Below are 14,908 nucleotides of genomic sequence, written 5' to 3' on the forward strand. Positions count from 1 at the left end.
AAGAACTACCAATATAGTTGCAGTTTATGTTCTGTTTTGAAGTACATGACGGTAGCATATACTCTTTTGACTAGACTTTTCGCTCTGCAGACTTGCTTTTCTTTCTCTCTAACTAATTCTATTCTTTCTCTCTAACTAATTCTATTTTTCCAAAGCTCCCAACAAAAGCAAACAGGATTTCTCAGCTTTTCAACTGACACAGTATGTGACCTTGGACAATCTAAAAGTGTTTCATAGTTCATTTCCCCATCCTCAACAGACATGCAATACTCATAAAACCCAAAGTTACTGTATTCATTCAAGAATAAAAACAAGATTATTTATGGCATGTGTTATACAAGAAATAAACCAGATTATAATAACTGTGGCTACTAGCCTTAAAAAATCTGTTAATCTCTCTGGATGTACCTCACAGAGGAATTGAGAAGCTGATCTAATATTTACAATATTTTGAAACATTTGAATGAAAAGTTGTATTTATATATTATTTATAGGTCCTTCTTACAACAAACTGAATTTGTATTATTTAGTTGTTCTATGAAATTCTCTAAACTCACAGACTAATTAGGCTTGGAATCAGTTAAATCAGCTAATAGCAGATGAGCCATATGAATTTGGACTTGGCCCAAATAAGGAGACCATAACCTCTTTGTGCTGCATAGTAGAACCACTTCACAGCCCTTAGAATAAATTGTGTTCTTGGTTTAATCTTGTATAACTCAAAGTTGTGAAAATAAAACTGTAAATGAAATTTAGTAGGGTTTATTTTTGACTGGGTATAAATTTTAAACAAATGGATACATGATATATGTGCAAGAAACCAAACATTTTTCTGACTAAAATTTGCTTGCTTAGAAGAAATTGGAGGAGACAACACTGTCAACATATTTTAAGGGTTCTGAGTACTGAACATATATGGACAGTCCTCTCCTACATCAAAACTAGCACAAAAAATATCCAAGCATTTAAACAACTGTATTTTTGGTTTTTTTAGCAATGCTAATAGAAAAGGCAGATTCAATATAACAAGATGACATCTCACGAGGCACTGATCTCCAGCAGTTATAAAGGAGAAGATCTATGGTTTTCTAGAGGATGTCAGATACTTACAAGTGGTCCTCTAGTCGCTTTATGTCATCTAAAACAAATGAATTAATACCGTCTGTGGAGCAGGATCCAAAGCGTTTTAGGGCAGGAAAATACTTAACCTTCCCAACCCAGTCATCATGCAGCTTGCGTCTAGGCCTAGGGATATAAATGGAGAAGTCATGAGGCTGCAGCAGCAACCACTGTGATGTGTCTGTAGGTGGACAGGGGTTTTGCCAGTGAGATTATACACACAACCAGTGCTAACAGCTAATATCCAGGGCAGACACAGAACCACTCTTCCAACTCAAAAGCAAGCAGGGAGAAGGTCGGGGTTGAACCATGCTCTTTTCCAATCACAATCACGCTTCCATCTCACCAGGCACAATAAAGCTGTTCCTTTGCCAAACAGGATAACAGCAATTGTGAATTCTCCCCTTGAATTGTATTCTGCATCCTCTCAGCTGTAAGATCTCTTATAAAATCTTCTACTGAAAATGATGGCACTTCTTTCATGCAACAACAAGCAAATCATACTTCTTGCAGTTTGAAAAATTATTTTCTTTACTTACATGGGCTTAATTTAGAAACAGAAGCTAACCCTTCACTTAGGGCAAACAAAATCCAAATTAAAAACAAAACATAATGCAAGACTAACAACATTTTATCATAAGCAACTTACATGTCAAAAGATTCAGCGTCCATGACTTTAAATTGTGATACTTTTCCACCTTTAGTTTGTTTCATTATGAAGTCATCAGTGGTGATAGTAAGCAGATAAACATAACCCTTATCATCTCCCAGTAAGATAGTATCCCTAGGCAGGTTATCTTCCATAGTCACCGTAGAAACACAGAGCAGGCAGTTTTTCATTGGTTTGATGACAAAGCCATTACCCTGTGGAATGTGGTATAGAGAGTTTATTAGACATTGCATGAGGGCCCTTAAATTGAATCTATCATGCTTATCTAGCTACATCAGCATTCAAATCTTGACATTGTTTTTTCTTTAGGCTGCCCCTGTGCTGCTTCCTGGTATCAGAAACTCATGGAAGACCATCATGAAGAGGAGTTAAAAGCAAATCCTAGAGGTTTAAGCAAGATTTTGTTTCAGAGGTAGCTTTTTGTATTTCAGTGAAAAAGTAATAATTACAAATTCTAGGAAGGATCTCTGCATATAGCGTGGGATGGTTTATTTGCTAAGACTGTTTATGGTTTCCTGTTCAAAACTCTACAAGATGATCTCTACAAGAAAATTGGAAATAACCAAAATAAAGAATAATTCAAACCACAAAATACAGCAGTAACACACAGGAAGAATCTATATCAGAGTCCTAATTAATAATGCAGCCTGGGAGTGTCAAGTGTACTAATATGGGTAGGTGATTCAATTTTTGAAGCACAGAGATAGTGGGAATGAATACAGTTGCAAGACACTGTGGTATTTTGCTGGAAGGCCCAGGAATGGGATTCTGGGTCACCTGCATTACATTCTTCATTGATTCTATTGCCCAACTCCATCTGTTATTTGGTTAAATCATCCTTGCCAACCTAAACTGGAACTGTTCACATGCCATAGGAATGAACTGCATCAATGCTGTCTGCGTAGCACACAAACATTGGAGATGTAATAGATGTAATAAAGATAGGACTGTCCATATATTATTTCTGTGGTCTTGAAAGTGAGCTGCACCTATTCATCAACAGGATACCTGCAGCCCTCACTGCAGGTAATGAGGGAATTTGGAGAATAATAGGTGGAGAAAAAATATTTGAGCCCTCTTCCAAGAAGTCCAATTGTATTGACAAAAAGACTTAAATTGACCTATCTGAGCTTGGGAAGCAAAACCTTTTAATATTGGAAAAAAATCCTAAAAAATCATATTCAAAAAATAATTACTTTGCTTCTCCTCATCATCTCAGCTAACTTAGAATTTCCAAGAGAAGTTCCAAGAACAGGAAGAGAAAGCTAAGATACGTGTCAGCAAAAATGCCTAAGACATTAAAGAAAACTTTAACAATTTGGACAAACATTATTAACATCAAAATGTTTTTTTATCTTAGAAAGTCCTGAACAAAACACAGGATATGAAGAAATATATTCCTTAAATCAGGAAGTTACCGCAAAAGAATCTTTGTTATATTCCTTGTAAAACCTCTTCCTTGATTCTTAATAGATTCTGAGATATATGTATGCCCATGCACACATTTTAGGTGCACATATATGCACTAGATACACATGGAAAAGAAATTCTTTGGGGGTTTGTTTGCACCATAGAGTAAAATTTTTCTTTTACTTCCAAGCTTTTAATATACTTTAACAATCCCATTTGGCATGTAGAGAGTATCTCTCCTTTAGTGTGAATTCCACTGTTTCACTGAGTTCCTACAATAAGAAAAGTGAAAAGTCTTCATCCTCTAAGACCAAAGGGATGTGACTGTATATCAGAAGCAAAGACTGATCAACTTTCAGGTTTCATTTTGGCATTTGTCTGATCCAACACAATACCTCGCTCTCTTTTGATTTATAGTCCCAGAGAATGACTGTGCTTTCAGTTACAGCCACGATATATTTCAGATTAGGCAGGAAATCACATCCAGTGATCCAAGCAGTATCCTGATGAAAATAGAAAGAGTAGCAAGAAAAGGATTTTCTCTGTAAATTTATCAACTTTTCTATCACGTAAGTACATATTTTAAACCATTTCCACATAAATCACATGTACTCTGCACTAGCACACGCTAGGTCTAGTTCCACTGAGAGTTCCAACTCCAGGAATAACTCATACATGAAGTTACAGAGGCACCAGGCTCAACCTCGGTAATCAATGACTCACCTGAGAGGCACAAATGTTGCACAGGAGCGGATACAATAAACATATAGCGTTAGCTGAGCTGGAATGACACTCTGAAAAAGCACTCTGAGCAGAGAAAGCTTAAGCTAAAACATCATAGTAAAGCAGATTAAGCTGTTACCTGGATACAGTTTGGTTTGAAACAAAAGAAATTTAAAGGCAGTCCAAAATTTCAGCTATAAAAACAAAATTGAAATGAATGTTTATAAAAATAAGTAACTTTAGTAAATAATTTTAACTCTCCCAATAGGTAGGTCAACTATTTACAATGCCCATATTAAGCAATTGTTCAAGTATACCTCCTGTTATACAGGTACTAATGTAAAACAATTTCTCTTGCAAACTATAGATCAAAGCCCTGATGCCTCTACTTTTATTTCCATTGTTGTACACAACATTGATTTTGCTCTTAGTGTAAAGGGTCCAAAATCCTGACAGAGGATATCGACACTCTGTTGCAAGAGAAAGCTTTTCTCCTTCCTAATGATCTGTGGGCAGGTGGTAATACATTTACAAGGATTTTTTGTGCCCTTTACTACAATAAACATGTGGAAAATGTCAGTCCTGCAGAGGCCCTATGGATTGTTTGGTAATTCTTATGAAGAGTTTGTTAACTGTTTGTTAAGGCTTTTTGAGGTCCTTATAATAGTGTCAGATAACAATGACTAAATGGCTTGAAAAAGAAGATTTTACATTTGTAGTCACTAATTTGTCACTAATTTGTTGTGATGATGCAGTCAAAGTAACAGGTGATGATGCAGTCAAAGTAACAGGTTTCAGCTTCGGAGGAAAGGTTGTAAGAATTTCTCTTGTTAGTGTTGCTATACTTGACAGACAAACTAGGCTGCTGTACCAGAAAAACCTTTTCATTATTTTCTTACCCATCCTGTCACTCAAGGGCTCTTATCTTTCCTCCTTTCTTTCACACATTTAATGTCAAAGATGTCCTTCAATGGTCCTAACACTGCCACAGCTGCCAAATATTGTCCTACTTTTGCAGCAAAAACCCCTTCACATTCATTGAGGAATCATTTTAAGACAAGATCTTAGTGTTCAAAAAGGAGAGGGACCCTGCAGCCCCCTGCAGCACCAGGCTAGCACTCCAGCTTCTTCCATCTTCTTTCCCTTGGCATCTCTGGGGGAAATCCTACCTTTGCATATTTGAACTGGGGAAAGTGGCTCCTACAAGCAAAGTAGGAATGACTAAAATGCACTCCTGTAGCACTTCTGTAGGAGAAGCTCTAATTCTAGTAGAAGTTTCCAAAAATCAATTGCTCTCAAGAATATTTCTCACAGTCACCTGTCTGCACTGATTCCACAGGTCAGATTAGCCAGTACAATAAATTAAACATAGCTGAGGCCCAGAGCTGTTTTCTGAGTTGGAGTAGTAGGGCCTCTGTTGTGGAGTACTTCTATTGCATTTTAGAGCTCCCACAATATCTACGAGAGAACTAACGAAATGCACTGACTCCTGGCACAAGACACCCACACTGACTTATAGGACAAGGGGTCACATCACTTTGCTAGACTGATGTCTCTTACCTACAGATCATCTGAAAGGAGTTCATTACCTAAAATCTGCAGTGATGCTCCCAGGGTACACACAACGTTTTAATGTTTACACTGTGCAGCCAATCATCTATCTAGAAAAATGTAGAACTGTTTTTCATTAACAAACTTAAAATTGTACTTATTTAAATTTTACAGTGACAATTGAAGTTTTGGATTTTAGAAGAAAAAGTTCTGGCAAGGAAATGGGTAAAGGATAATTTGGCAAAAAAAGAAGCATTTATCTGAGGTTTCATTTATCAGAGGAAAGAAATTAATTTACTCAATTGTTTCAATAACTGAAAGGAATAAACTGAATCTATTTCACCTACAGCATCCTATGAAAAATTATGCAGAAGTCTCAAAGTTAGAATTGGCATTAGAATAATGCTCAGTTTCTACTTATTTCAATTTAGTACATGCTGATTTTTACTTAAAATTATTTAATAGGAAGGAGACAAAAAAGAACTTACTTCAACATTGATGCTTGTCAGAAACTTCATCTGAAAAATCAAGAAAGATATGGTCACAATAACAAGGTAGTTCTCAAATTAAAAATCTAAACAGTCATCTCTTCTCTTCACAGGCAGATCAATATTTGCTAACTGAAAAAGCAGGTAGTTAAGATCTGAGAAATATCCTTAACCTGCCTGCTGTCTGTTGCTCTTCATATTGTGAGGAATTTAAAACTTCTCTTTCTCTCACAATTGTTTCATAGTTTCTGGTTTGGTTTGGGGTTTCTACATTGAAATGTTGAAGTGAGGCAAATACGTAAAAACTCCTCATTTTTACAACATACAGAGTACAGATCAGCTGGTCTTCTGATGGAATTGTGCTTTTAATGGTTTTTGACAGCTAAAACAGCATCACCTCCTGTGAGCTGATATGGGTTATAATATAGGAACCCAAGCTAATGCTGGCCCCAAGGCCACATCAACTAGTGCCAGCAAAATGCCTGGCAGAGGCAGCACTTCAGGCTGCAAACAGGAATCACCACATTGGTACAGCACCTTCCACCAAAGGTAACTACTGGAAGACAGCGTAACATGTGGCTGAAAACCTGAAGTGTTTAAAGTGTCACCATTGTCCAGCAGAGACACCGTTATCTTCTAGGTCCTTTAACAAAACTACTAAGTTTTCAAAAGCAGTTTCAACCTTTTCCCTTCTGAAACACCCACAGATGACTTTTCACCTCCTCTTGCCCCTGCCCCTGCTCCTGATCAGTAATTATTCAATAACACCTCGTATCCATCCCAGCAATTCTGCATTTCATAAACCATAAACTAGGATCAAAGTCTTTCTTCCCAAGGAAGTGAGATTCTAGGTGTCATCATGGACAGCCTTTGAACAGTGTTTAAGAGAATTGTTAACCAAGACATGGATATCCATGTACTGCATCAGACTTGGCTTTATCTACAGTAAGTAAATATGTCCTTAAGGCTTCCCACTCCTGCAGGTCTCATGTGCTGGTCAAGGCAGTATCTGCCTGAGAACCTGAGCAACGTAAGCGTCTCATATTCTGGAGTAACCTGGAAGCAGTTGATGGTATAAAGCTGTATACAGGTGTTGAGTCATATTAGGGCCACGTTCCTTGCAGAAAGCAATGCTTAGCCCTCAAACAGAATCATGGAATCATAGAATAATTAAGGCTGGGAAAGATCTTTAAGATTATTAAGTCCAACTGTAAAACTAACACTGCCAAGTCTACCACTGGATCATGTCCCCAACAGCCACTTCTATACATCTTTTGAATATCTCCAGGGTTGGCGACTCAACCACTCCCCTAGGCAGTTCCAATGGTTGACAACTCTTTGTATAACAGAAACTACTCCTAACATCCAATCTGATCTTCTCCTGACACATCATGGGGCTTTCATAATGGCTTAGTCATTTTCAGAACACAGGAGTTGAGGTCCCTTATTCACTGTGTTAAGCAGCTGGGTGTAAAATAATTTACACTGCAATCACTGATGTCAGATAACATCAGGCCAGCCTATGAGGAGGCAGCAATTCAACTTGAAAATAGCAGGGGCAGGTAGGGGGTAGGGAGGAGAGATGTTTTTAATCTTATACTTTGGGAAATTGTTTTTCATAGGTACATAAGAGGGATAATGTTCTGGAGGACAGACTTTCAAATAAATTATTTCAGCATTTACCAAAACTGCAGTACTGCTTTGTTATTGAATCATCCACAGGAGTCCTTTCTTGGTTTAAATGCTCCTGTCATAAGCATTATGCACCAATTAGCTAAAACCCCTAGAAAACATTCATGCCGCTTTAAAGTTTTGCTGCATCGCCTGAAATAAATTTTAGGAAACTGGTTGCATTAAAATTGCACAAATGTAAAGCACCAATGAGCAGAGATGTGTGAAAACCTGGGTTTCTGTATGACACATTCTATCTCATAGCCTCTGCAGGTGCATACAACTAAACAGTAATACAATCATCTGGGAAATTAATGTACAAACTTTAGTTTAACAGCATCTTAGACCTAAATTTCTACTAATAATGGTACAGATATCCTTACAATTTACTGATGAGGGAACTAAGGGTGAGCCAGTGTCATGCAGATTGTTGTGAAACTCATGACTTTCAAGCTTCTAGAGGTTGCTGTATTGAATAAATCTTACTTGCAAACAGCTGTCTCTGTCCATTCTAGATATTTTCAGTAGCTGTAGAAAACAGTTAATTCTCCGATTTCCACTCTATATCTAAAAGTTAATTCCACTAGCATATTTTTTATTTAGGGAAACCTTTTCTAAACAGAAATGTAGATTATTTTCTATTAAATTAATTTCTGTGAAGAATGTCTATTATTAGACATCTCTACCTTCTATCAACTTGTGCACACTGTCTAGTAGGTTTATAATTGAAAAGAACAATGTATATTTCCTGCTGTACTTTAAAATATAGAAAAATTTAACTTTGATAAGAAAGACATGTAGGTTTTTTTATGGGAAAGTTTGAATGCTAGATCACAGTCCACTCAGTTCTCCTATGTACTGCTAATGGAATAATAAAAGAGTTTGATTTAGAATTACCTTTTCGCTAAACACAGTTATCAATCCTTTCTGAGAGGCTGTTACTGTGAGATTCAGAAGGGGCACCTTCAATATACCCTTGAGCACATCTTTTCTCTTGACAACTGTCAATGACAAAACATTACTCTTCATCTTACGGAAACTGAACACATAACCAAATAGAACAATATTATTAAGGAAAATGTAAACAAATAGAACTATATTAGTAAGGGCAATTTCTCTTCCTGAAATGCATTTTGGCGCCATATGCAAGGCAATGATGCAAGATATCATAAATTATCCCATATTTGGTTTAATTTAATCATGTTGCATTTTAAATATCATGAATGTAATAATTGTGGATGTGCCACATCTTCCTCCATATTTTCAAAAAATACAGAAAGACAATGTGTAACTGCATAAATAAACCGTCTGGTTCAGAAAAATCATAAAGTCAAAATAATTTAGGAATATGGAGAACTGGGAAATGCAGCAGTGGAGTCTTCAATGTTCAGTAAAAATGCATGAATTCGACGACGACGAAGAAGACGAAGAAGACGAAGAAGACGAAGAAGAAGAAGAAGAAGAAGAAAAAGAAGAAAAAGAAGAAGAAGAAAAAGAAGAAAAAGAAGAAAAAGAAGAAGAAGAAAAAGAAGAAGAAAAAGAAGAAGAAAAAGAAGAAGAAAAAGAAGAAAAAGAAGAAAAAGAAGAAGAAGAAGAAGGAAAAGAAGGAAAAGAAGAAAAAGAAGGAAAAGAAGGAAAAGAATGAAAAGAAGGAAAAGAAGAAGAAGAGGAAGAAGCATGAATGGGCCAAGACAGACATGTGGTCTTATTACCCTACTTTCAAGAAAGTGAGCAGCACACTGCATTAGAAAAAATATAGTTTTTGGTGTAAGATGAAGTATGTCACCTGAATGAGAAATCTGCTGTTTCTCAGACACAAGCAAAACCATGTTTTCTTTCGATGGGGTAGGCATGCCAACGCTTTCTCCGCTAAAACAGCCAAAAATCTAAACAAAACAAAATAGAACTAAACCAGTAAATTATTGTAAAACTACTTCTTGAAGATACATGTATAAAGTCAAATAGTTATCTCACACTTTATAATTGAATATTCTTTGAGTAAGTACCTTAGTATTACTTCCTTTAACCATTAGCTGTCAATATGACTTCTGACTGCTGAGATCTGATACTCAGGCACAATCTTTCTTCAACGTTTGTAAATTAGTCAGCTTACACAGGGCTTCTAGGAATACAGCCCATCTATTTTTTAAAGTTGTTAGTACATTTCTGCTTTGCAAATAACCATATTCAATTTCCATTCTCCAGGTCTACCTACCTCAAGGGAAAAAAACCCCAAACCAAAACTAGCAAAAGGCAGACAAAACAGACAACTCCGTATTTATAAACAAAGACATTCAATGCAGCATAGTGGTTTAGCCAACACAGAAGAGCTTTTCCATAAAGATATGTAGATTCCCATGTGCTTGAAAAGAAATGTAATATAAAGACAATTTTTAAAAAAATCCTCTTTTGGACATCTCCCTAAGTCTGACAAGGTTCCATTTGAACATGATGAAGATCTCTGCACAAGATCGTCATGTATGCACATTATTTCTACTCCAGGGTGTGACATTTTCAGTTGAAATTCCCTAAAAATTTCATGATCTGTACCCAAAAGCAGTTTAGGGATTTCTTTAGTAAATTAGTCCCACTTAGCTGTACAGATTTTTTAAACTCCTTTCTCAAATTATGGACATTATATATACTTTGATTCCTGAATTCTAAAAGCAATATCCCTTTGGATGGGGGACAAAATGTTGTATTTTATTCTAGTTCAGTATTTTCCATTTTATACAACAGAACTCCCATTTTGATTCTTTGAGAGATTCAGATGTACATCTTTCAAAAAAATATTCTCACATAGCATTACTCTTCATCTTTCACTTCACAGCTACCTCCTTTCCATATACACAATTATTAGCTAGTTTTTCAAGAAAGTTTATAGGCAAGCTATATTAAAAGACTGTCATCAGTCAGCTCACATTTGGCAAAATTTGAGAAATGCCCATAAAATCCTTGGGAATTTTATCCCAAGGAAATCATGCACAGATTTCAAAAGGAAACTAACGAGGCTTCACCTCTTTTACTACACCCCATACTGTGCTTGCTTGTGTAATTATGTAGCCAAATTATTTATGTAATTATGTAATTTGGTAACTAGTCTGACTGCATTAAAAACTCAGTAAGGTTCTGGGAGTAAATGATCCACACTCCAGCAAACATACAGAGCTTTCCTTATTTCTCTTATAAACTAAGGAGCCTGAACATAATTTGCTACTCTTCTGCTACCCTAAACAAAGGACAATCAGTCCTCCAGACTGTCAGCTATTTTCCAGATTTGTCCCAAGCCCTCCTTGAAGGAAATCTTTAATGGCTGACATGAGCAAAATCCATGACTAATGTGACACTGTAAAAACAATGGTTAAGAAAGGTAGTAACCAGAAATGCTCGCATACAGAACCTTGTTAAATAGAAATGGCTGAACATACAGTTTTTAGGATGATATCAGGAAATCACTTGATAGCAATGGTTGATAACGTAAGGAACAGATGGTTGGGTATCTTCAAGGTTCCAATATTAGCACGATGTTCCAGAGTAAAATAAAATATAAATATGCTGATGAATTCATAGTTCATGTCACTTGCTAATACCCTGCTGCACTTTAGGTCCAGCAAGGTTTTGCCACATATACCATGCCTCCTATGCTATTGTAGGAAAGTCACTGTGTGCTAGGAGTTTTGTCCCTTCTGCACAATTCTGTCTTCGGGTAAGAAACAACCAAAAAAGTCTTGTAGTAATATATGATGATGGTGCTCTTGATAAGGATTGGCTCTAACAATCTAAGAATCAGTAGTTTTAAAGAACAGTTACCTGAAACACTATCCATGGTAAATACCTTAATAAAAGACACATTTCTAGAGCAGGTGTTCATTTCTCAAAACATGTGCAAATAAAAAAGATCACCATGTTTAAAAAATTCTGACAAAATACTTTTTCACAAAATGTGAAAAACTGGGTGCTATGGAGATAATCTTCTCAGGTGGATTCAGAAATAACTTACAAATGGATAGATTAAAAATCCAGGAAGGGAGTGCACACAGAGTGCATTTGCAACTCAGGCAGAGGAAATCCTTAATATACGTGCAGATAGATGCAAAGAGGGTAAAGCGGATCTACCCTTTCACAGTTACCTCACTCTTACATGCTGTTTACAAAGGTTTGCTATTTACCAATATTAGAGACTGAAAAATTGATTACAAACATCTCATTCTTCTACAGGACTAAATAATATATGCATAATTCTCTAGTTCAAAAACTCTACTGAAGTGCTGCCCTATCTTTAATGCTTCATATTCAAAGTAAGGGCCAGATTTATGCGAACAGGGGAAGAGAAAGGCAAGGAAGCAGAGGTAAGAGAAAAGAGAGGAAAGGAGAAAAAGAGGAAGCATTTCTGAAGGTTTAGCCAAAGATAGACTTATCCTCAGAGCACAAATGGCATACTGTCATCATAAGAGATTTTGCACTTTGCCAAGAAGCCTGAGGACGATGCACATCACTGAAGTAGTTCTGAAGACTGAACACACCCAGGCTTCAGGCAGCTAGGATAAGTAACAAGAGAGTGCCTTATTCTGCCTGGGAGCTCATGAACAACAGTCTTGTGAACAAGACACAATCAATAGTCAAATACTGCCATCATTTACAATTCTAATTAGTTTTTCATATTTAAGAAAACTTTAGAAATCCTTACCTCAAGCCATTCTGGCCTTTCATCAGGGTTGCTTATAATCTTCCTGAAAAAGGCCTGAATATCCTGATCCTTGACTGCTGAACCAAAAAGCGTTCGTGTGGTTTTATAGAACTTTTCATAATTTATCTCATCTGTATGGGAGGAACAATGTCCACACAGTTTAAAACTGGGAAGCTACAGATTCTTTTCTTATCCACCCTACTTCCAGTTTTTTTGCTCCTTCAATACCAATAGCACAGAAGTTCCAGCTTCTCACATTGTATTCACTAAAGCATTTGAAAAGAAAAAAAATTAGTCCTAATATTTGCTCTTTTCAAAACTACCAAATTTTCAATCCATGACAGAAAACAGATAAAATAATAGATAAAAATTCTTTTTTCTTCCCTTACTTACCATAATTCTGATTTTGTTTTTTGCACCTGAATGGTGTGTGGGATAAAGTTTATCCTTTTAAGCAGCAATAACCACTTGCATTGAGAAAAGCAAAATTTTACCCTAATTATTTACAATTAGTTACTGTAATTACATAATTTATCAAGTTTGTGTTTTTACAGAAACAAGTTAGCATCATGCTAACTTCTATATGTGGCAACTCCACTAATTATATTTACTGAGTGATCACCATAGCCTTATAATTTGTCCAGAAATCCTAACAGGAGGAGAAAAGAACTTTCACAGCACAATCTCTCTATTTCCTGTAAAAATCAGTTACAGTTACTAATTTGAAGGAAATTATCATTTCTCTATGATATGTTCTCTCCATGTGAAAATCACATTTTACCATCCAAATTAGTATCTCTTACCATCATCTTTAGTGTACAAGCCTGAACTCTCCTTCCTCTTCTGGATGATCATTTTTTCAACTAGAGTCTGGAACTGCTCCAAAGCATTCTTGAAATCAATCGATTCAAGGGCAAAGCAACCCTCCTTATCACGACCTTTCTTTCCAGACATCCTTTATGAACAGAAGACAAGAGAGAGATCTTCTTACAGCCATGTCCAAGCCTTGCTTTGCTCCTTAACTCCCACATGAGTTCATGTGAGATGCAGCTGCATGAAAGGTATACCAAACATTACATAATAAAAAAGAGGAGACCCTAGCTAAGCATCTCGAGCTGGCAAACAGGGTAGTGAACTATGGATGTCACAACATCCCATCACATCACAGAATCCTACACACTGAGTGTCCCCAGGTTATGAACCAGGATCACTAAGTAACCTGGCATGTGAGATTGTTTCATTGTATCTCATGTAATTGGTGAAAGAAAGAATTCATGCTTTTCTTCACAGAATAATTAGGGTTGGAAGGGACCTCTGGAGATCATACAGGCCAACCTCACTGCCAAGGCAGGGTCACTCAGAGCAGGTGACACAGGAACACATCCAGGTGTTTATTTAGTGTCTCCAGAGAGGCATTTCCCCTCAGGCTTTTAGTAACATTTTTCCAAATGTTTATTTGGGGAGAGAGCTGAAGAGGTGGAGAGCATTGAGCATGTATTAATTGCATGAATAAATCTGACCTTTAGCTCTCCTTTCACCTCCTTTATTTTACAGATCAATAAATATCAGCCATTTATCACTACACTGTGTACAAAACTTTGTTCTAAAGTATGACTTGTAGTAGTGTCAAGCGTTGATCTTCAGACACAAAAATATGGAGAATCCAACATGTTTGTTTCAAAGTATAATTGCACAAACTGTTAAAATTTAAGCCTATTTGTGTGGCTTATGCTTCCTTTCAGCAGTTCTTGTAATATCTTCACTAATTTAGTTGGTACATTCTCGTACTAGGGGTCTTTTTACCTGGAATATTTCTCCATTCCTTTACGTTTCAATATAATTGTGATTCTTATGCACATTTTTCATACTTTCAATATCTTTAAAGAGTATTGATGTCATGTTGCTGAGCTATACCAGAATAGGCAAATGGTGAATTTTGGAGTATCTGTTAAACTCACTTTTCTGTAGACGACGCTGATCAATTTCTTTGTATTGTTCTTTAGCTACTGATCTCCAGATCCACTTTGCTATTACTTCACCCAAGGCTGATGCCAGGTTTACTGGATAAGGCCTTCTTGGATTCCTGAGTGTGGAATTCTAGCTCTGTGGAGACTCTGTAGTTGAAAAGGAGAAATTATATTTTATATTTCCTCATGGCAATCTAGAGGATTGATATCAGGCACGTTTCAAGAATATTCCAGTTATTCCTTCAAAAAACCAAAACAAATAAAGGCAGTAGTCTTCACACAAACTCAGCATATCAGCTAAATGACATTTTTGAAACACACAGGGAAAGCAACTAATTGGTATTAAATAATTACTAAAAATAATGGAAATATCTCTGCATGAAATAGCTAGTTCTTCAGGGAAAGTGGTGTCTCATGATATGCTACCTAACACGAGTAATCCAACAGCCTGGAATTCTATCATTTCAAGGGGAAGAACCCAAAAGTTTCTGGGTACTTCTGCTCTACTGCAATAAGCATTTCTTTTGATTAGAATAAGGAAAAGAGCTTGGCAGAGAAAAGACATAATGATGCCTGGAAAAGAGAGGGATAGCGATACATTTTTGCTGTTCCAACAGTAATT

The 14,908-nt window shown here is 36.5% G+C and overlaps 1 protein-coding gene across 1 annotated transcript in view; it reads right to left on the minus strand.

The window, feature by feature from the left end:
- The window catches only part of WDR64 (WD repeat domain 64), a 65,189-nt gene that overhangs the window by 44,487 nt on the left and 5,794 nt on the right, over nt 1-14,908 (minus strand). Inside the window, exons 2-10 of the mRNA XM_064707182.1 lie at nt 14,278-14,433; nt 13,123-13,274; nt 12,320-12,450; nt 9,419-9,518; nt 8,530-8,633; nt 5,962-5,991; nt 3,595-3,702; nt 1,769-1,983; nt 1,111-1,245 (exon numbers count right to left, since the gene is read on the minus strand). Of these exons, the coding sequence (XP_064563252.1) occupies nt 1,111-1,245; nt 1,769-1,983; nt 3,595-3,702; nt 5,962-5,991; nt 8,530-8,633; nt 9,419-9,518; nt 12,320-12,450; nt 13,123-13,273 (974 nt within the window). The 5' untranslated portion in view covers nt 13,274; nt 14,278-14,433. The remainder of the gene's footprint in view (nt 1-1,110; nt 1,246-1,768; nt 1,984-3,594; nt 3,703-5,961; nt 5,992-8,529; nt 8,634-9,418; nt 9,519-12,319; nt 12,451-13,122; nt 13,275-14,277; nt 14,434-14,908) is intronic.

Source organism: Zonotrichia leucophrys, chromosome 3, assembly GCF_028769735.1.
Source record: "Zonotrichia leucophrys gambelii isolate GWCS_2022_RI chromosome 3, RI_Zleu_2.0, whole genome shotgun sequence".
NCBI classification, from domain to species: domain Eukaryota; kingdom Metazoa; phylum Chordata; class Aves; order Passeriformes; family Passerellidae; genus Zonotrichia; species Zonotrichia leucophrys.